This window comes from Lutjanus erythropterus, chromosome 4 (assembly GCF_056507025.1).
Source record: "Lutjanus erythropterus isolate fLutEry1 chromosome 4, fLutEry1.hap2, whole genome shotgun sequence".
Taxonomy (NCBI): Eukaryota; Metazoa; Chordata; class Actinopteri; order Lutjaniformes; family Lutjanidae; genus Lutjanus; species Lutjanus erythropterus.
Window position 1 is genome coordinate 47,582,110 of NC_139320.1, and position 21,720 is coordinate 47,603,829.

General features: G+C 40.6%; 2 protein-coding genes across 2 annotated transcripts; one reads left to right on the forward strand and one right to left on the reverse strand.

Annotated features, from left to right (window-relative positions):
• Positions 1-227: 227 nt before the first annotated feature.
• On the reverse strand, positions 228-8,439 carry sarm1 (sterile alpha and TIR motif containing 1). The gene is made up of 8 exons (XM_084718163.1): positions 7,261-8,439; positions 4,695-5,313; positions 4,391-4,603; positions 3,154-3,245; positions 2,749-3,075; positions 2,463-2,652; positions 1,278-1,399; positions 228-933 (listed from the first exon to the last, which is right to left on the reverse strand). The coding sequence occupies exons 1-8, from the start codon at positions 7,734-7,736 to the stop codon at positions 819-821; spliced, it is 2,154 nt and encodes a 717-aa protein (XP_084574289.1). The 5' UTR covers positions 7,737-8,439; the 3' UTR covers positions 228-818.
• A 2,780-nt stretch (positions 8,440-11,219) lies between these two features.
• Positions 11,220-19,570, forward strand: vtna (vitronectin a). The gene is made up of 8 exons (XM_084718165.1): positions 11,220-11,376; positions 13,229-13,369; positions 13,561-13,998; positions 14,965-15,104; positions 15,192-15,348; positions 15,607-15,759; positions 15,850-16,407; positions 19,228-19,570. Exons 1-8 carry the CDS (start codon positions 11,307-11,309, stop codon positions 19,344-19,346), a joined length of 1,776 nt encoding a protein of 591 aa, XP_084574291.1. The 5' UTR covers positions 11,220-11,306; the 3' UTR covers positions 19,347-19,570.
• Positions 19,571-21,720: the final 2,150 nt, after the last annotated feature.

Genomic DNA, 21,720 nt, shown 5'->3' on the forward strand with positions numbered 1-21,720 from the left:
GAGGATGAAAGCGGACAGTTAATTTCCTATCAGGCTAAACAGTGTGAATAAAACCTCAAGTCAGTTATTAAATGATAGTGCACAGGAGACGACTTTACACTTATGAGTCCTGTAAGTTGATGTACGTCAGTTCATAGTTTTATCCACTTTTACAGAAGGAAGGACGTGTTTAATACTACATGGGTATTTGTCATTATCTATGTACTCCTTAAACCTGTATTTGTCATACAGCATGTAGCTCATTGACTTCTGTACAGTATGTTGTGCCTCCTGCTTAGATCATGTCCACAGTCACTGCATCTGCTTTCTTTTCTATCACAACACAAACGTAAAAACACAGTAAAATCAAGAGATCTGCTTTTCCTCTTTGAATGTACAGTATGAGTTTAACAAAAAATGATTGCATATAATTTTTTATGAAGACTGGCGTGTTAGTGGAGGCTTCAGAGATCATTGTTGATGATTTTGCTGGATGCCAGTGTCGGCTGATCTATCACAGTTATTTTCCTGAGAGACAGAAGGCGTATACTGCACCTGATTACACATATACAGCAGTGGCAGGGTACTATCATTAAAGGCTTACAGTTAATTATATACAGTCTGAAATCTCTTTTTCTAATTTCACTCATTGTTTGCAGTATGGTAGATCTATTTATATTAGGTCTTTCTGTGAGCAATATAATCAAATTCACTTACATGCGTTTGTTATGGCAGCGCGGGGGAAGCTGCCGGCCAGTTCAGTGGAATTTGGCATCGTTCAAAGTTACTATAGCTGAGATCAAACTCTGTTTATGTTGTTGTTTGTTTGTTTTTTTGTCTCATTCTTTCTTTTTCTGCCCTTTGGCGGCACCTGGGCCGTCGATCAGGTCTTCCTGTCCCTTCAGAAAGCGTAGGATCTTCTCGATCGTGGCCTCCTGATATTCATGAGACCATCTATGTCGAGAAAAGACAACAGGGATTTGATGATTAAAAGCAAATCAGTTGTCTCTAATGGATATTTTACAGACATGCTAAACACCTACAACACAAAGACAACAACCCATGTATTCATAAATTATTCATTAAAGAAATAAAAGAGGCTTTAAAAGATATGTCAGCATGAAAAGAGACTCTTAAATTAGCTATTAAACATGTTGAGAAATGAAAGATTTCTGTATGAACACCACACAGCCATGTGGTGAACGGTATGAATATTTTCTGACCCAGTTACACAGTTGTACTAACCACGTTTGTTTTACAGTAATATCTTTGGTTTATTTGAGTTTTCAGTGACTCACTTGATGCCGTTGAAGTTGAGAATCGCTCTCATGTCCTCTGGTAGAGACATGGGGTCGGGCCACAGGAAGTTATCTGTGACAGGAACTATGTTCTTCTTACCAGCCAAGGCTGTGACTATCTCCTGCAAAAGCAATGACAGTATCTTTTAGAGATGTTACAGTATAATTTCTCCCTTCTAAATACTGATTCTGATGCCTGAACAGTCACTGATACCCTATCTAGCATTTTAGGCTGCATCTGAGGCATTTTCCAATACAGAACAACCCTCATATCTTTGAGTCTATGAAATTGTCCAGACACACAGACAAAAGCACAAATGTCTGGAGTCATCTGCAAGTAAAGAAATCATCTGACATGATGTTTTAGTTACAATATGAATAATGTGGCATAGCTCAGACAGGGAATATGAATACAACAGGAATGATAAGACTGCACTCGTAATTCTCAGGAGCTCTGCAGAAGACAAAGGTAAGTCACATTTTCTAATCCTGCTGCAAGGAATCAAACATTAACATTCATAAAGGATTACATCAAATTACATAACGCAGTATATAATCTAGAGCAGAGATCCAATAGAGACATTTAGCCAACTTATAGCATTGCAGGCCATGTTTACCAGACAAAATTTTAATTTCCTGACACCTGGCAAATTCATGTCTCAGGAATAATGTACAGTGAATGGGACCTTATTGCGAAATAATCCCTGACAGGATGATGCACGATAAGGGTCAGCCTCAACTAACCAGTCTTGAATCCCGAAGGTGATTCATTATCCTGTTTATTACATGCCTGCTCACTAAAACGTCAATAAGGTGACACAAAGTATTGATTTAAAAACAATTTTCTTGCTTCAGTCAAGTCCTTCAGAGTCTATGATCAGTACTACATCCACAGCAACAGTCTTGTATTCATTGCAGTGGACAGCGGCCTGCTCTTCAAAACAGACCATAAAATGTTGTAATTGACCAATCAAGTATCTAACAACACCATGTAATAATTATGTTTAATTTATTGCGTTTTGATGTATCGTAGTCATGAAATTATACCTGCAGGGTCTTAAAGTGACATTCCAAAAAAAAAATCCCTGATATCTTGATAAGGACTTATGATGCATTGGAGTGAAAGTATTATGCAAAATTAGGTATAATGATTCCTTCACATGCAGCGAATGGAAAACTTCTGACCTTATGCACCCAATCCTTCATGGCAGTGTCACCCATGCACTTGTCGAGCGCATTTGCGGACAGGACCAGGATGAAGTTCCGAGCTCTCTGTACACTCTGAATCAGTTTGTCCTCGAATTTACCGGCCTCCAGTTTCTCCACATCTATGAAGACGCTGTATCCCCGAAGCTGCAGGTGGACCTTCAGAAGGCTTGGGACAAAGAGAGAAAATGAGGTAAAGACAAATAAAGACAGTGACTTTTGCCCTGGCTCTAATTTAACCTCCTACATCTGTCTAAGCTCTGACCTGGCAAGCTGGGATCCAGTAGTCCGACGGTAGCTGATGAACACATCGGGACCCGCAGGCCGGGCATCTGTGTGGCACGGTTTCAGGGGCCTGCGGCTGGAAGACAGTATCTTAGCTCTGTGGACTCCGTTGTCTATGTGGCAGTCGTGCTGGAGTTGCTGATCGGTCAGGTGCTGGACGTTGTTGCGATCCACTCCCGACTGGACCAGGCCGTAGGTGTACTGACGGAAACGAGGGTCCACGTCAACTAACCAGTCGGCCATATTGTTTGGGTCACATGTGGAGTAGTTGGCATAAGTCTTCAACACACGCAAGTCTCTCAAAAACCTGGAGGGTGAGACAGAACAGAGGTGTTATACTGCTCAGCCTCAGACTCGTGTGTTGAAAGGTTTCTGTGTCACTTGCCTTTTGCGGGTGAGGTTTGCAGTCATGCCCAGATCAGTGCTTAGATCCTCGTCTGTGATGCTCAGCAGCAGGTCTCCATCCACCTGAAGCTCCTATACAGTAAGATAGTTAGAAATGTCAGACATACCGTGAAATAGGCCTTTTTTTTGCCCAAGGTACACCAAGGGACAAGTTAAATCTCAAAGCACACTTAAATTCATATCCATGCAAAATAGTCTCTATTACCAACCTAACTAACAGAGGCAAGAAGTAGCCTACTAGCCAATCGGAGGAACAGTTCCTGGACTGCGGGTGAGGAGGAAAAATTGAGCTGTCAGTTAATCAGTCAGGGCCTTTGATGCGTCAAACTAATTTCCACCACAGGGTAACTGTGTGAACTGCAAAAACTGATGGAAGGTTTTTTAAAGGATTTTTTAGGGTATAGAATTTGCCTCTGTGTTGGGAAATGAGTGCATACAAAGTTCTGATATAGTACATTAGAAATTAATTCATAAGTTTTTTGTATAGTTGTATACTGAAATGAAAATGCATGGTTGTCACAAAATCCCAAAGCACACCTGGACTTTCCTAAGTGGACACTTTCTGGGAACTACTGCACTAGGCAGATGTTTACCTCTGCATTCATTATAGATGCACCGATTGTGAAATTCTGGTCCGTTACTAATGTTTAAAATGACAATTTGGCCAGCAGCCGATGCTGATGTTTTTGGTGGTAGTTTATTTTGTCTCTGTTGGAATTTATGCCTTTTTTGTGTCTGGAAAACAAAGAAATCTTCAATATACGAAAAAACATTGCACCTTTGGCACTCTTATGTCATACCAGGGTATTTCCAGCCAGTGGCTTCTGCGTCTCTGACCCTTCTTAAGTCCTGTGGTCAAGTAGGGGTTCATCAAGCTTAGTATCCAGCGTAACCTCTGTCAGCTTTCTCCTTATCTGTTTCCTGTTCTTAGACATGCCATGTGCTAGACTCATCCATGTTGAAAAGACAGGTCCCCCAGCAGCAGCATCAAAATTTGACTTTCTTAACATTACATTAATAACAACTTACTCTAGCAGCAGCATTTCGAAGTTTCCAAAAGGGGGTAGGGTCAGTTGATGCGACACAAACATTACCCACTGCCATTAAAGTATGTTAGTCATCTTATCCGATTGCCCGATTGCAGTTATCAAAGCTGATACCAATGTTCAGCTGATAAATCGGTGCATCCCTAGTGTTTTTCTTTCTTTTGAACTTACCTGGAAACGGTCACAATAGGCAGTAAAGCCAACCTGCTGCAGCCAAGTCTGCACTTCGCAGGTTTTCCAGTTGGGCACACATGACAGGATGCGTTTTGGCACTTCCTCCCCCATCATATTCAGTGCCCGCTTGGCGAGGGCAGAGGCTGTGCCATTACTGGAGTACATGACAATTCTCTTGAGGCTCTGCACTGCTCCAATCTCTTGAAATATCTTGGAAGGAGATCAAGAAAAAGTCACAGTCACAACAAAGCTACCAGACTTTATTAGCTAACATTTTCAGCTGTGTGGACAGTGATGGTACCTTGGTGTTGCGTTGACGAGACTTGATGCTGGCTTCAACGCAAAGGTAAAAGGCTGCGATGCACTTTCCCTCCAGTCGTGTGCCGTCCAGTAGTGGCAAAAGATGCTGCAGATCAGATGCTGTCCTGCCTTGCATGGAGTCTGCACTGTCCAGCAAACTGCGGGCAAAGTCATCCGGATCCAAAGATGCAATGAATGGCTCCACCAGCTCCAGGGTCCCAGATTTCACCACCTCTTTCTCAATTTCTCGGTTTGCAGCTAATACAGCCACAGCCAGACACGCGTGGAAGCGAATCAGTTCGTCCTCCTTGGAAAAAGCCAGGGGGAAAAGCCACTCGGCCGCCTGTTTCTCGATCATCCATCGCTGGCAGCGGTGGCCTCCGTACATGGCACAGTTTGCTAGGCCCACCGCACAGTGGCGCAGCACGGTGGGATCTGTACCTCGGCACCAGAAGAGGAGGGCGTCCAGGGCGCCGTTAGAGATGAGGTGGACGGACGTCTCCTCGGTGTGTTTGAACATGTGCTCCAGGATCCCCGAGACGCTGCGAGCCAGCTGTGCATCTTCCTGCTGTCGACTCAGGTTGAGGATAACCCCCAGACCCATTCGTGCTAAATAATCTCTGTCAACAGACGTTTGTGAAACTTGTCAAAACTTGACTGAGTTCGATTCCACAGTGAACAGTGAACAGACATTCCTGGACGACGGAGGCATAAACATACATATGTGGTGCATTTGGTAACAGTTATCAATCTTCTAGCGCTGAAACAATGGGACAATTGATGAATTAGTTGATAAACAGAATAACCAACAATTTTTAGAACTGTTAAATCCTTTATCAGGGGTGTCAAACATACTGCCTGCGGGCCAGAACCAGCCCACCAAAGGGGTCCAGTCGGGCCCACTGGATGACTTTGCAGTGTAAAAAACTTTCAGAGTAGTCGTTAATTACAAATCAGAACACAGTACTCTGGAAAAACAATAAATACTTATTGTTGTCATATTTAAAGATAGAGCAGCAACAGTTAATCGAACATTAAATTAATCGCCAACTATTGACATAAATGATTAAGTGGTTTGAGTAATTTTTTAAGTAAAAAAAGTGAAAATTGTGTGATCTCAGGTTCTTAAATGTGAATATTTTCTGGTTTCTTTACTCTTCTCTGGGGTTGTGGTCAAAATAAGACATTTGAGGACGTCATCTTGCCATTTTCTGACATTTTACAGACCAGAGCACAGGAATACTATACTGTTGTTCAGTGCCAAAGTACATAAATGACTGATGACTGCACATATTTTTCTCAAGACATCTCAGGCTGTTAATCATCTGTTTTGTAACTGAATGGTTCATTAATAGTGAATGTTTTCAGAATGTAAAGAGGAAAAATGGAGATGTTATTTAGAGGTTATTATGCAGTGATTTTACTGCTTCAGACCACTTAATATGGAATCAGGCTGTATGTGGTCCATGACCTAAAATTGTTCGACACCCCTGCTTTAAAGCACTTAACAAACAAATGAGCCAAACATTTAGGGGTACCAACTTGTCAAAGGTAACGATGGTTGCTTTCTCTGTTTTATATCACTGTAAATGAAATATATTTAGTGTTGGACTGCTGGTCAGGCAAAGCAGCTACTGTAACTTCAAGATGTCGTGTTGCTTGTGAGTTCTGTGATGAGTGTTTTTCACGTTTTTTAAACATTTTCACCAAAGACTTAACACAAACATGAATACTGCCTTCAACATTTACAAGCCAATGAAAAAAACACCTTGCAATAACTTAAAATGTAATGTTAAACTTTTTGTTGAGACTGTGTCTGACTGAGAGGTGTTGACTCATTTAGACCAGGGGTTCCCAAACTTTTTCATGTCAAGGACCCCCACAGTACATGTCCAGTTTGACTGGTCGAAATCATTGTCACAGTCAATCAAACTTGGATCACTGTGAGTTTCTAGTTTAATTTAATAGTGTTTGGTAATGGTTCATAGACAATGAATCCTGAAATACATCAACCATAAAGGGTTAACAGAGGCATAAAATCAATACATAAACCTTAAAATAAATGTCATTTATAAAACAATTAAAGAGCATTAGGAATAAGGAGAGTTCTTGTTATTGCTCAACTCATGGACAGTTTCATTTGAATCAATCTAATCGTGAACCCTTTCACTTCCTTCCTTGCTCCAAAAATGATGTAATAAAAGTTAAAATATTCTGTTTCTCCTTGGGACCCATGTAAAACCCAGACAAGGTCCCTGGACCCCAGTTTGAAAACAGCTGATCTGGATCATTTTTGATGTTGTAAATTTTTAAGGTTATTTATTATTGTTGTTATTATAATTCTTATTATGTTGCTGTTATTTTGTCCTGACTGGATCATATGGCAGAATCATCTATTTTATTTTATTGCATGATATTATAAGCTGCTTCACATCATATCTTAAGGTTCAAAAACTACCTGATGATGCTGAACACCTCTCTGCCGGTCTCAACAAAAAGTGAACATTTAAATCTTCAAACAGGTGACTTGTTAAGCTGCTGATATAAACGTGTTATTTCTACTCCACCTGTTCTCTGAGATGAGGATCTGCTCCAGCAGTTTTGCAGACTCATAGGTGATCTCCACAGCAGGTGTCTGTTGCAGCTGCAGCAGCAGCTTCAGGCCTCCGTCCAGCCGGATCCTGTTGCAGATCTCCTCGGCCACCTGACGGCCCACGGTGGGCAGGACCCAGGCCTCCTCCACCAGCTGATAGATCTCCGCGATGGCCCTGCGGGTCTCCTCCGAGTCGTTCGTTTCCTTGCCGTCCTTCAGCCTCTTGATGGCGCAGCGCAGGGCGGGGAGCGAGACGTCCAACATCGCCTGGACGTCGGCGCTGATGCCCGGGGAGACGGCCCTGGGGTCGGGGCAGGAGCCCGAGGCCGAGCCGCTCCTCCCTCTCTGCAGCCGGCTCACGTAATCCGGGACTGTGAGTCTGTCTGAGCTGAACATGATGGAGAAATATCGATGGAGCCTCCACAGGAAGAGCGTCAGAGAAAAGAGCATGTACCGGCAAAGACGCGTCAGTGATGCTGCTGACTGTGATGTTTACAAAGGCCTGTATCCCTGTCAGTGACTCCAGCCTGCTGTAAACACTCACATCCACAGAATAAAGATGAGTCAGGACAGGCTTCAGCTGGAAATCAGTACTGACAGCTTTCACCAAATTGCATCACCTCTCTCACATCCCTGGCAGTGACCACATAAACAGTCATAAGCAGGTCTTAGTGAGCAGGTCAGAGTCCTGCAGCCTCAATAGCTGCTGCTTTGTCTCTTTATCCCACCGACCAGCAGAAGACTTAATGTCTCCACACGGTCTGTCTGAAGAAGACTCCTTAAAGAGTTAAAAATCTGAGCACTGACAGCCTGGAGAGCAGATCCCACTTGTTTTCCTGAGAGAAAAATACTCTATTGTCGATTGTCTCCTCTGCATTCATTGAGGTATTGCAGACAAAGAAGGCCTGTTCGTCTCATACAGTTTTCCCGATGAACTACAGCTGCTTGTCTCCTGCAACAAAACTACAAAATATGTATCTCCCCCCGATCTATCGCGTCCTTTGGTCAGCAGCATCCGCAGGCTGTCCGCATCTTCAGGGGTCTGCACCGCCCACCGGCTCGAGATCCTGCCGGTGATGAACAGGAAAAGAAGCACCCCCTCCTCCCCTCTCCTCCCTGCATCACAGCCGGTCAGAGCATGCTCATCACGGCTGTAAACACTCCAGCCCTCTGCTGGAGGAACTGCAGAAAAACATCTGACAGACACCATTGTTTCTCAAAATGTGCTGAACACAGTTGCTGTGAAGACTGTTGTTATTTTATTAAACAGCCCACATGAGAAGGAGTTGGCAGGAGGAGTTTGAGTTGGCTGCCATCCTCCTCTCTGACAGTCTCAACAATTAGAAACTGCAGTATAAGATGTTAATTTATGATATATTGTAACATACAGGAACATGAAGGAGTCTTCACCAGTGTTTATGACTGTTGTATGTCAAGTGTCATTCAGTCAGTTATGTGATTTAAAAGTAAAGTTGACATTTTTTGAGATGTGGGTGATTCTCTGAATCTAGTGCCCTTTAAATTCCCCAGATTTACAATTTAGATTTTGAATTTAAGGAGACCACAAAATGTATTTTAAAGATGTCAATTCATAGAACTGGGTGTTTTGTATGCTAATACAAAGCAAAATAAATCATGGAGTTTTCTAGAAAACCAGCATGATTGCATGTCCTTCATGACCATCATTAGCTTTTCACTGAAAAACAAATAAAAATTGCAATTAATGCAATTTCTTCTGCTGATATAATCATATGCTACACTACTTTAAGTAAAATTGTATTTTTTTCTGACAAAAAAAAAAAAAAAAAAAAAAAATATATATATATATATATATATATATATATATATATATATATATATATATATATATATATATATATATATATAGTTATCTATGAAATTGCAATATTTGCACACATCCCCAAATTTATTTTCAACCCCGCCACACCATGCCATTTACCCCATATAAAAATAATGTATCAGGCCCTGTGATATCAGAATTGAGGAAGTTACATCACACGAGTCTTTTGAATAACATGCTGCAAAGAACAGAAAAAGTCACTATCTTTTCTTATCTGTAATTCATTGTTTTTATTGTCTGATTAATACCATCAGGCTCAACAGTTCAACTCTGTTAGCTTATATTATTTTATTAAATCACCTACATACCAAGGAGTTATAGCACTAGAAACACATTTTTGAGTTACATGTCAGTCACCTCTCTGACACAATCTTAACAGTTCTAAACTGAAGTTTAATATATTGTATAATGTGTAACAGTAATATACATGAACATGACGGAGACTTTTTGACGTCTTTTGTTAACTTGAAATCAACCAAGACAACATAACCTGTTATAAACGTGCTGTAGCAGGGCTAATAATTAAACATAAAGAAACTATTTAGCTTTATGTGTTAGCATTACATTATTATGTGTCATATGTGGTTGGTTTTGGCATTGATTGTTATGAGGCCATTATAACTGCGTCATGAATTTTCCTTGATCTCAGTTACAATCGTACATTTTGTACTTGTCATAAAAATACCATTAAGTTTTATTACACCATCAACCGCACTGATTGGTAACTGGGCCACAAGTAAAGTGGTACTATAAAGATTTTGTCCAATGTTATAAGGACAGTTTGACAAAAGAGTACAGTACGATGATTTACAGTTACCTGATTGACAGGTAGGCTAACCACTAACTGCTGCTAAGTATAGCTGGTGTTAGCTATATGCAGGTTTTAAGGCAAGCCCTAACTATAAGTCAAGCCTTAACAAATATAATTTTTATCCAGGAATTGGGGAATTTGGGGATTTCACTCAATTGAAGTGGCAACATTTCTAAAGATGTCATTAACTGCTATAAGGCCAGTTTGATGACTGAGTAAAGTACCAAGGTGATTTACAGAGTTTCCCGATGGACAGATAGCTAGTTTTCTTGTTGCTAAAGTAGGCTAACTGCTAACTGCTGCTAATTGTATCTAGTGTTAGCAGGTTTAGGAGCACTTTAACAAAGCAAAGCCTATACAAATAGGCTAAAATCTTCATTTGTGTGCATAAGACTGACACAGAATGATGCTTGACTAAAGTGGTACCATTTGGACTTGTCATGGTATCTTTAATTTGTTACGAGGCCAGTTTGACAGAGTCTCCTTATGGACAGATAGCTAGTGTTGCTTGTTGCTAAAGTAGGATAAATGGTAACTGCTGCTAACTGTAGCTGGGGTTAGCTAGTGTGCTCGGTTATGTCGTGTCATTTTCATGTACACCCCTTCAAATAAAGTATTGTTTTATCATCATAGCAGCATACACTGCATAATGGGTGGCTGAAATGATTCACATTCAGCAGCAGAGGGAAACACTGTATGTTGTTGTTGTTATGTTGAAAAGAATGAATCTGTTTGTTGTTTTGTCTCCATAGATTCTGAAGTAACGCCATCAGCCAGTTTCAGTCTCTTTGCGTCAGAGCGGAGAATGACACATGAAGACAAAAAAGAAGTTTTGAGTCACGTTCACCTCTGGAGTTGTAAATTCTTTTTATTAGTTTGTAACTATCTATTAAACTGTTTTACGAGGCGACAGAGCAGGCCACACCGGTACTTTGCTTTTCTGTCTTCACTGAGACCTCACAGTGACACCAGATTACAAGCTGTATTCAAGTCTGGCCATGTCCTAAGAGCAAGTAATAAAATAATACAGGATTATGTTGCTGACTGAGTATTCAAACCGCAGAGATAAAGTCACTGCTCTGTCACTTAATGACTCATAGATTGCATTAAAAAAAATGCAGAAGCTGTTTGGTCAAGAGGTCAACAGATGGTTACATCGCTTAAACTTTTGCTTCCTATTGATCTCTTTCTCTCTTTCTCTCTGTTTATTTGACCGAGTAGAAAGAGGTTTGCAAATAGAGTTAAAGCAAACAAGGAAGCGGGGTGACTGACACATGCTTCCAATGATTGGAAGCACACAGTCCATCATTGCTTTTCTCATTCTGTCCTCTCACACAACAGAGGCAACATGAGGCTGTGGGCCGCCGCCGCCGCCGCCCTGCTGATCCCTCTGCTCGCTCATACTTTTGCCGCAGATGGTGAGTACATTAAAAATCTCTTTTAAAGTTCTGTAGGGGATTTGAAATAAGCAAACAGAGGATTATATGATTATATTGATCGATTATAGTATTGTAAGATCAGGTTGCAATCAGTCTTGACAATGGGCTGAACTGTGTCCTGATTTAGTTTGTATGTCAGGCGCTATAACTATATACTAGATAAACCAATTAACATTTAAAAACCATATCGATGTGTTTAGTTTTTCATTTATTTAACTGTTTATCCAATCAGCCCTGTATACACCAGTAAATATTTATTAGAGTTAAGACAGTTCTAAAAAATATTTTCATTATCAATTAATCTGACAATGATTTTTACACCTAACCAATGAATCGTTAAGTCTATAACATGTCAGAAAATAGTTAAAAATGGCCAGTACAAAAAGTGATGTTCTCAAATTGCTTGTTTTGTCTGACCAGCAGTCCAGTATCCAAATATATTCACATTTAAAACTACAGAAAACAGTGAAGAGCAGAAAATGATTGTATTTATGAAGGTGGTACATGTGAGTGGCATTTTTGCTTGATCAATGACTTTAATAGTTGACACAGTATCAAAATACTTTATATCTGTTGATTGATTTTAATCAATTATTTGTTTCAGCACTAATTACAACTGTGAGTTTAAACAGGATACCATAAGCAGGCATTAAAAATGCAGACCTATCTACACAGGAAAAAAATACTATTAATGACAGCCAGGATATCCCATGATGGCATTGGCGTGCTGTCAGAGCCTCATGGGAGCTGTAATTAAATCAAATCCAATGTGACTTAATTATCCAAAGGAGGAAATTCATTTTCTCAGTGGGACAGTTCATCCCAAAATAAAAATACATATTTTCCCTCTGGCCTGTTTGTACCATTTATCCATCTAGATTGTTTTAATTTGAGTTTTGGAGATTTTAGATACATTTGAAAAACTCGACGGCAGTGTCTCTTTCTAGAAAACATGACCTGCTTTCTCAAAATAATCCTCAGACCTTGTTGTGAGCACTTTCATGTAGGAACTACTGTCTTTCTACCAAACATCTCTCGCCAGCTGTATCGCTGTGCTAGCTTGTTCAGTGGTGCCGATGTCGCAATTACAGCTCAACCGCGGAGAACAGTATTAATGTTTGCATCCTGCTCTGTGATGAGTGTGAGCCTCTCAACCATGAGTAGATGCGCACTTCCTTCTGCACAGTGATACAGTTGGTGGGTGTTGTTCTGTAGAATGCGAGTACTTCCTCCATGAAACAGCTCACAGCAAGGTTTGTGGATTATCTTGAGTAATCGCTTGATTTCTGGAAAGACACATTGCTGTTGAGTTTTTAAAATGTATTTTTGGTGCTTTGAGCAGCACAGGACTAGTGATTTCTAGTTCCATTTTATTGGAGAGAAAGCAGACATCTCAAAGGTGGGTATCTCCAAAACTCTGCAACTCACACCACAACAATCATTTATTTTTTGGATTTTTGAGTGAACTGTCCCTTAAACTCTCAACATTGTGTCTTGTAGTGGGAAAATTATCTGCTGAACTGGTCACTGTTGTTCCTCATAGTTACTTCTCATGTTTTGTCAGGCACTAACTGGTTACTGGTCCTTGAACACACAGCTGTTCTCCCTTTGAAAGAACAACTTGTGATAACACAATCACATCCTGACTCTCCCGATGAGCAGTTCAGGTCCATCCTGACCCAACCTCCTTCGTCTCCTCCGTCTCTAAGACAGATTTACATTCTTGACTCATTATCAGTTTCTTTCACACTTTCTGTGTGACTGTGTGCTGATCCTTTGCAAAGCTCTGTGAAAACACCACAAAGACAGTCTCGGTCATGGTCATTTTCAGATTTTCCAACACAGTCTTCAGAGTCTTGTATGGGTCGCTGTGAGAATGGCTTCGACTCAAAGAGGACGTGCCAGTGTGACTCCATGTGCAAGTATTACAAGAGCTGCTGCTCTGACTTTGAGGCTACATGTGGCATGACGAGTAAGAAAACCTCCCTGCTCATTTTTTAACAATCATGTTATGTTCTGATTGTTGTCTTTGTTTTGTTTTTTTGTTGTTTGATCCTACTTTGTTAAGTATGGTGCATAATTAAAAGGGTAGGCATTAATAAGCTGTAGCTTTTCAGACTGCAGAAACTGAGGTGGTCACTGATTTCACTTTTCTCCCCTCAGCTCGTGGAGACACATTTGTGTCTGCAGATGATGATGATGATGAGGTGTTTGAAGACGCCACTCCTTCCCCTGGACGCTCAGTACACGGCCGGTCTTTTACCTCCGTCAGTCGTCAGCTGAGGCCCACACAGCAGCCTGTCCCAGACTTCGGCCGCAGACCCCACCGACATCCAGAAACCACGCTGGAGATGACCAGACCCCCCCAACTGACTGACACCATGACTCAAAACATCCCTGACATGCAGACGACACCCATTTCAGAGACAGTCCCGCCTACACAGGAGGTCCCCGCCTCGACTGATGCGGCAGCTGAGACGACCACTGCTCCCATCACAACAGGCCCCACCGAGGCGCCCGACCCGGACGCTGTGGTCTGCAGCGGGAGGCCTTTTGACTCCTTCATGCAGCTGAAAAATGGCTCCATATATGCCTTCAGAGGTGAGGCACTGGCAGTGTTATCCCATAACATTCAAAGAGCTTATTATTGTCGGGGACAGTGGTGGTATGTAACTAAGTAGATTTACTGAAGTACTCTACTTAAGTTCAAATTTGAAGTACTTAACTTCACTTTTTTTTCATGGTACTTTCTACCTCCACTACATTTCAGAGGAGAACAAATTGCAATTTATTTTTCGCTTTGCTACACTTGTCCGACAGCTTTAATTACTAGCTTTACAAACTAACAAATTTATGTATAAAAAGCATGAAAAGCTTACAAAATGTTATGTTATGTGATAAATCAAACTAAAACGATTCAAGGTTCAATGTACAATCGTGTGAAAAACTTTGGCCAGAATGCTCAAATATAAAAAAATATTTTAAAAAAATAATGGTAAGTAACAGAATAGCAAGTAAGTACGAAAACAGAATAATACTAATAAAAAGCTAAAAATAAATAATGATAAGATAAGATGGGCATTTTTTTTTACAAATAAAATACACAGTACTGAAAAAATATTAAGTTGATTAGTTGATTTATCATCAGCAGATTTTTAAATTTATTTTTAAGAATTTTTGAGGGTTGTTTGTTGGACCAAACAATCATCAGTCAGCATCATTGTGAAGGTGTCGTCCTGGGCTCTGGGTAACTGTGACATCATTTCTCACTATTTTCATAATTTTCACAAACCAGACAATTAAAGTTAGTAGATTAATAAAATACTCCTTTTACATTAATGTATGAGTCAGAATTATATAATGATATATAATAGTATATGAGTCAGAGGGGCTAGTACTTTTACTTTTGATACTTTTACTTCGTAACATTTTCACTGCAGGATGTTTACTGATAAATGTGTATTTTTGCAGGGTTGTATCAGTAATTTTACTCTAAGAAAAGGATTTAAATACTTCCTGTACCACTATTGGGGGCCCATGCTCATGAACTTGTGTGTTTTTTTCTAGGGGACTACTTTTTTGAACTGGACCACAAGTCAGTTCTTCCTGGTTATCCAAAACTCATAAAGGATGTGTGGGGCATCAGCGGGCCGATTGATGCTGCCTTCACCCGCGTCAACTGTCAAGGGAAGACGTACATCTTCAAGGTGGGGACACAGGACATGATCCTGTATTAATTTGACCAGTTACAGGTACGTCAACTGAACATTTAAATGGATTGAAATTTAATTTAGGGAAACAAGTACTGGAGGTTTGATAACGGCGTGCTGGATGAGGACTACCCTCGAGACATCAGCGTGGGCTTCGACAAAGTTCCTGATCATGTGGATGCGGCGTTTGCTCTGCCGGCTCCTGGTCACAACGGGAAAGAGAAGGTCTATTTTTTCAAAGGTACAGCCAGATATTACACTATATATGTCCAAACACTTCTTATATATTATTATTAATATTTGGTATACTTAACATAGAATTACTTAAAGGGACAGTTCACCACAAAATCAAAAATAATATTTTTCCTCTGGCCTGTTGAGCTAATGTTCAAGAGAATCTCTACAGCTGATATCTCCAAAACTCTAGAGACCAGAGGAAAAATATGTATTTTTATTAAGGGATGAACTGCTCCTTTAAATGTTTTGTTGGTTTCTCCAGGTGATCAGTACTACACGTACGAGTTCTTGCACCAGCCGTCTCATGAGGAGTGTATCACCATGTCTGAGAGGTCTCCGTCCACGCTGTTCAGACGCTACACTGACGTCTACTACAACAACTATGAACATTTTCTCAGCCAGCTCTTCTCTGAATGTGAGTTGTGGTGTTATAGATCATTTGTGCTCGTTTGACGGTGGAGCGAGGTCACTTAACACCGCTTCATGTTTTCCTAATCTACTGTAGTACCTCAGCATCATGACAAACACCACTTCATTGAGAGGGACTGGAAGGGCCTCAAGTCTCCGGTGGACGCCGTGATGACGGGCAGGATGTACATCCCTACCTGGAGGCCCACAAGACGTGACCAGCAGTGGGGACTGCAGCAGGGCCAGCAGTGGAACCAGCAGTACGGACAGCAGTGGAACCAGCAGTACGGACAGCAGTGGAACCAGCAGTACGGACAGCAGTGGGGTCGTAGAAGACAAAGCCGCTCACCCTTCTGGGGGTCCATGGCCGAGAGGGGGATGGACATGGGCCGGGACTTTGCGGAGAGGGGGATGGAAATGGGTCTGAGGCTGGCAGAGAGGAGGATGGAGATGGAGGAGAGGCTCGGACGAGACTGGGACAGACGGTGGGATCGAGACTGGGACAGACGATGGGATCAAGACTGGGACCAGGACAGACGGAGAGACGGTTACCGGCAGAACAACAGAGGCAACTACGACTCCAGAAGTGACAGGTGGTACTGGGACTCCATCCAGAGGACTATGCCCATACAGACCGTCTACTTCTTTAAAGGAGGTAAGACAGCAGGGAAAGACTCATCAACAGTGTGCTTTAGGTTGGGCTGCAGGAGTGTAAGACGTGCAGCATCATAAATTGACAATAATAAGCGATGACAAGTCCTCCACTGTAAGTTGATCAGCTGTTTATAACTGTCAGTTGTCTGTCAAGCCCGTTATCCTAAAAGCAAAAGCCCACTGCTCTAAAATACACATTCTGACTGTGAGTTAAGTGGCTGCCTGTCTCACTTCCTGCCAAACTCCATTAACATTTTGCTCAATTTAACCGTTAGAAACATCTACTCCTTCTACATGATTATTAACGATTTCTTACGGCTCATAAACAGACACTTACTCATTCAGCAAACATTCAGCTTTAAATTGAAGTCTAATTAACATGAAACAGGCAAACAAAAACAGTTATTCCAGCCTGGAGTGGAAATTTCAAAGGGAGATGCCACAGCTGTAGCGTTGTTGTTGTTAGAGAAGCCAGTATTCCAACTCAACATGTTTATTTAATCTAATGTTTATTTAATAAACAACATAGTCATTAATTTAACCTTTCAGCCAATCTGTTCAGAAACTACCATTCTTCATCTTAAAATATAATGCAGTAGGTTATGGGTCCTCAACAGTGGGGCCACAGCCCCTAGGGGGTCCTCATATTACTATAGGGAGACCACCAGATCACTGTTCATTTCATTGAACTACCCCAACTACAACTGACACTGACTTAACAGATACAGGTTAGCACAAATGAAGGAAGACCTGACCTAAATCAATTACATGTAGCAGGTCCCTGCTCTGTCTGTCTATCAGCTGAAGGGTCCAGGACCTGAAAAATATTGAAGACCCCTGCAAATAAGTGCTTGCTTGGCCCACCGTTAAGTTTTAGTTTTGGGCCTCCAAGGGAAAAAGCGTGGCCTTCCTGGAGCTGGAGTCCTCACCTCTACCTCTCGTGGATGTCCTGTGTACACAAAAACAAAGCTATTTCCTGCAATTATGGCTGCTACTAACAGTTATATTCATTACTGATTCATTACTTAGTCTTCAAATGTAAGAAAATGGTGAATCAGAGCGTCCAACAGACAACATTCATTATTGCTCCATTATTACATTTTAAAGAGATAACAGCTTCAAGTCTGAGCTCGCTCTGCAGTTCATTCGAGGACCGAGGACAGCAGAAAACAGGCTTGTTTTACAAGCTTCTGCACTGATAAAAGGCACTTTAAACATCAGCCATTAGTACGTCCTAAGGGTATGAGTATTAAGCAAAAATGAAAAGCTTAATCAAGGAGGGACTTTGCCAGAAATGATCTTAGACTGAAATGGTTCAGGCAGGGGCGCCGCCAGAAATCTTGGGCCCCCTGAAAGATTAGATAGATAATACTATTAAAATAATATTGATAGCCCTCAAAGGGCCCCCTGTCAGGCCCGGGCCCTTAGAATCGTCCTAACTCCCCCCCCCCGGCGGTGCCCCTGGGTTCAGGGCCCACCATGCTGTACAGTGTGCAATGATGGGTCCTGGTGTTAGAATGAGTGACATACCTCTGTTTGGGAACCGCCGCTCGTCCTGTTGATAAATGAATCAATTTATTAAGTATTAGTTTCAGCACTAATATTGATATGAAATAAGAGGGTAAAAATATAACCAGGCACTGAATATACAGAGAACAGCATATCCCATGAGTCTTTTCCAATTAGCGTGCTCTCAGAACTTCATGGGAGTTGTAATTGAATTAAATCAAATCAATTCCTCTTTATTTAAAAAAATAAAAAAGGATTAAAAAAATATGTTAAATAAAAACACAAAACAGAGACAGCCCCTAAAAGATAGAATGTCAAAGAAAAGCTTCTAACAGCATGTTCTCCTTCTGTACCTGCTGCTGTTGGAAGTAACTAATTACAAATACTCAAAGTAGTGTAATTAAGTATTTTTTGGGTTAGTTACTTTTAAAATCATGCTTGAATACTGAGTACATTTTGAATTAATATCCAAACCTTTCATCTGCGTTTTACTAGCCAACGGGCCAGTGAACACATGACATACTGGTGAGAAAACAAAACAAAAACCCACAGCAGGCACAGATGAATCATTAATCAATTAATCGACAGTAAGAATTTAACCAATTCAAAATGTAATAACTGCTAATTAATCAAGTCTAGAAATGGCAGTAATTGTTTGACATTGTTTTGTCTTGCGGAGCCGTTTGTTGATTAAAGAACCTTAAACTTAAAATAAGAAAAATCAGAAAAACATTGTCAGCATTTTCAGCTATTGGCTGGAAAAACTTGCCAAATTTGTAACCTTAATTGGAAGTAATTTAGAAACAGAAACCCCTGATTGAATGTGGTTATTGATAATTTATTAAGCATAAACAGTTAAAAACAACTAATAAGCTCAGTACTTTGTACTTTTGCTGTATTTTGTTTGTACTTCAGTGCATTTTTTTATTACTCTTTCCGTCTTTTTCAGACAGACAGAAACCTTCTGTAAGATGAGTTCAAGGAACTTGGTAATTTTGTCAGACTTCCCCAGCTCTGTCCAGCCACAGAGGGTGTATTCTAACTAGATTCACATGTTGTGTATTAGTTCACATGACAGAGAAACAGACAAAAAAAAACCCTTTACACTCCTTCTGCTTTTCTGTGTGATATTCAGCTGTCAACCGAGACTGAAGACAGGGAGTGTTTTGATGATTTCTGTCAGTGATAAAAAAATGTTTGACTGACTGGGAGTTGCTTTATCCTTTGACTTCGGAGCACCTGTTCCAACCCAACACTCATATCAGCTTATCCAGAGGGAGAAAATGACTGTCTTGTCTCATGTCCTTTGTAGATAAATACTACAGAGTGGACCTGAGGACCAAGAGAGTCGACCCTGCCAGTCCTCCGTATCCCAGATCCATCGCCAAGTACTGGCTCGGCTGTTCAGACACCACCGGGGCAGAGAAGTAAACACAAATGGTTTTTTAGGTATTTAAATATGATCAAACTCATCTATAACCAATCATTCTAACTAGAACAGGCTGTGACGGCTGTAAAAAAAAAAAAAAAAAAGTGTGTCAGACATGTTCAGTGCAACACATAACTAGCTGCTCGTCAACTTCAGCAAATATTGGAGATCGATCAAAGTCCACACTCTGCTCACACAGCCAAACTTCAGCTGGTTGATTTTCTAATCTGCTGTCAACATCAGCTGACCTGCTTTATTAAAAACAACAACAGTGAAAATAGCTTTCAGATTTCTGTTACTTCTACTCCACCTACAGTTTAGCTGGAAATATTGTACTTTTTACTCCACTACATTTATCTTAAAACTACAGTTACTGCTTACTTCATGGTTTTAAATACAAAACATATGATCAACTTCCAAAATATGCCACATTGTTAAAGGTTAAACTAACCAACATTGTATTAAATTAGCTCCGCCTCTACCAGATGTGAATGCATCCGTTTACTTTTGATACTTAAAGTACATTTTGCTGATAATACTTTTTTTTGTACTTTTAATCATTTTGATTGCAGCACTTTTACTTGTAACACAGTTTTTTTTACAGAGTGGCTACTTTTACATAAATAAAAGATTTGAGCACTTCTTCCAAACAGACGGTAATTCAGTGACATTTTGAAAATCATGTATCTACACATTTCAAAATGTTTATTTTCATTATTAACTGTGAACATATTTACAGTGAACAGGAAAATATAAATCACTCATGACATGATGGAGGTTTCATGAACCAAAGGGCCTTTAAATCTTGATGTGTGGTCATACAGATGTTCCTTTGAGTAATGAGAGGAAAATTCCCTAAACTGCAGTAATGTGAGTTTTACCAAACAGCAGCATTATGAGTCCGTCCTCTCAGAGTTCATTTGGCTTTGAGTCTTAAATTTGGCAGTTGTCTAACATCTACTGACTGTTATTAGAGGGCAAAATAAAATGAATGAAAAACTGTTGAATGTAAGTGTTTTTGACAGACATCCAAAGGCTGTACTGTGTCCTGAATCAGAGTGAATCATTTGATTATATATTCACAACTTGTTACAGTCTGTTCTTTCTTGTATTTTTTATCTACAACAAATAAAAACATCAACCCAGCTGCTGACTCAAATCTTTTCTCATGCTTAAATTCTATCTGCCTGGATTGAGAACAGAGTTCAGGATGACGTACTACAATGTTTTTGCCATTGTTTGCTCTTTTTGTTCTGGAACAACCCAGATGTTGTCTGTTTATCTCTTCTGTGTCCAGTGACAGATATTACAGTACTTATATGTATACAGTTAATACAACATGCATCACTGGAGTGAATAAGAGCGATCCTTCCTGACACCTTTTGGAACCTCGGTCAACTTTCTCCTTTCCTGTTTACTGAACTTAGATATACTATGTGCCAGGCTCCGCTATTTTGAAAAGAAAACTAAAATTTGAAGATGGTTAAAAGATGTTGCTAACTTTTAGCTAACTAGCTAGCTAATCTACATCAATTGCTGGCTATCTAGTTAGCTAGCTTTTCCCTAACATTAGCTGACTAAAGACGTAACTCCATGAATTTTGCAGGTCCCCCAGCAAAATCTTTCAATCATCTTCAAAATCTGTTTTTCTTTTTAACACAGACGAGCTTACATGATCGAGGTTCTGACAGGTACCCAGCTTGATCAACTGTTATTGGAGCACAAAGCAAAAAGGGGTGGGACGTAGGAAGGATGATTATGAATGTGGTCAGTGGTGACAGACAAATAATTTATTGATTGTGTTTGAACTGTGCCATGAATCACACGTATGATGTTTGTCTGTTTAAAAGATGAGTTTACAAGAAAAGCTGTTGAAGTATCAAACTATGAAGATACGTAATTAGAAAGACTACACACTCAGGGGAGGGTCCAGACGTGTTTGACTGGGCAGTGACTTATGCAGAGGTGGCAGACAGTAGCATACATGCCAGAATAGTATTAATTTACCATTTCTAATATCCACTTTATCTTACAGTTTCTTACATTCCTCTGCTAAGTCCCACCAATCACAACAAAACAGAGTGGCAGTTTACAAATACAAAATAAAGCTTCCATTCTTGCCCCCCCCCCAATTCAGGGGTGGCCGGTGCCCCCAGAAATGCCCCAGTGCACACCTGGAAGTCATGTAACGTCATGATTTTCTCCCTCCAAAAGCTAAAGTTAGCCACTGAAGCTACGACACCTGTGTGGTTTCGTACCAGGATGTAGTCACACAAGCGATCCCGCTTGTCCTTTCTCTTCCTGGTTGACAAAAGGACCAGGAGCCGCCGGATAAAACACTTCAGAGATTACGTAAGTAAGATAACGTTACAAAGG

What these genes read in the sequence shown, in the direction of transcription:
- sarm1 (XM_084718163.1), bottom strand. Translation starts at nt 7,736, where the DNA reads ATGCTCTTTTCTCTGACGCTCTTCCTGTGGAGGCTCCATCGATATTTC. An exon ending in CTCGTCAACGCAACACCAAG is followed by an intron (nt 4,604 to 4,694) that starts GTACCATCACTG and finishes TCTCCTTCCAAG; the next exon opens with ATATTTCAAGAGATTGGAGC. An exon ending in ACTGGATCCCAGCTTGCCAG is followed by an intron (nt 2,653 to 2,748) that starts GTCAGAGCTTAG and finishes CTTTGTCCCAAG; the next exon opens with CCTTCTGAAGGTCCACCTGC.
- vtna (XM_084718165.1), top strand. Translation starts at nt 11,307, where the DNA reads ATGAGGCTGTGGGCCGCCGCCGCCGCCGCCCTGCTGATCCCTCTGCTC. An exon ending in GGAAGACGTACATCTTCAAG is followed by an intron (nt 15,105 to 15,191) that starts GTGGGGACACAG and finishes AATTTAATTTAG; the next exon opens with GGAAACAAGTACTGGAGGTT. An exon ending in GAAGGTCTATTTTTTCAAAG is followed by an intron (nt 15,349 to 15,606) that starts GTACAGCCAGAT and finishes TGGTTTCTCCAG; the next exon opens with GTGATCAGTACTACACGTAC.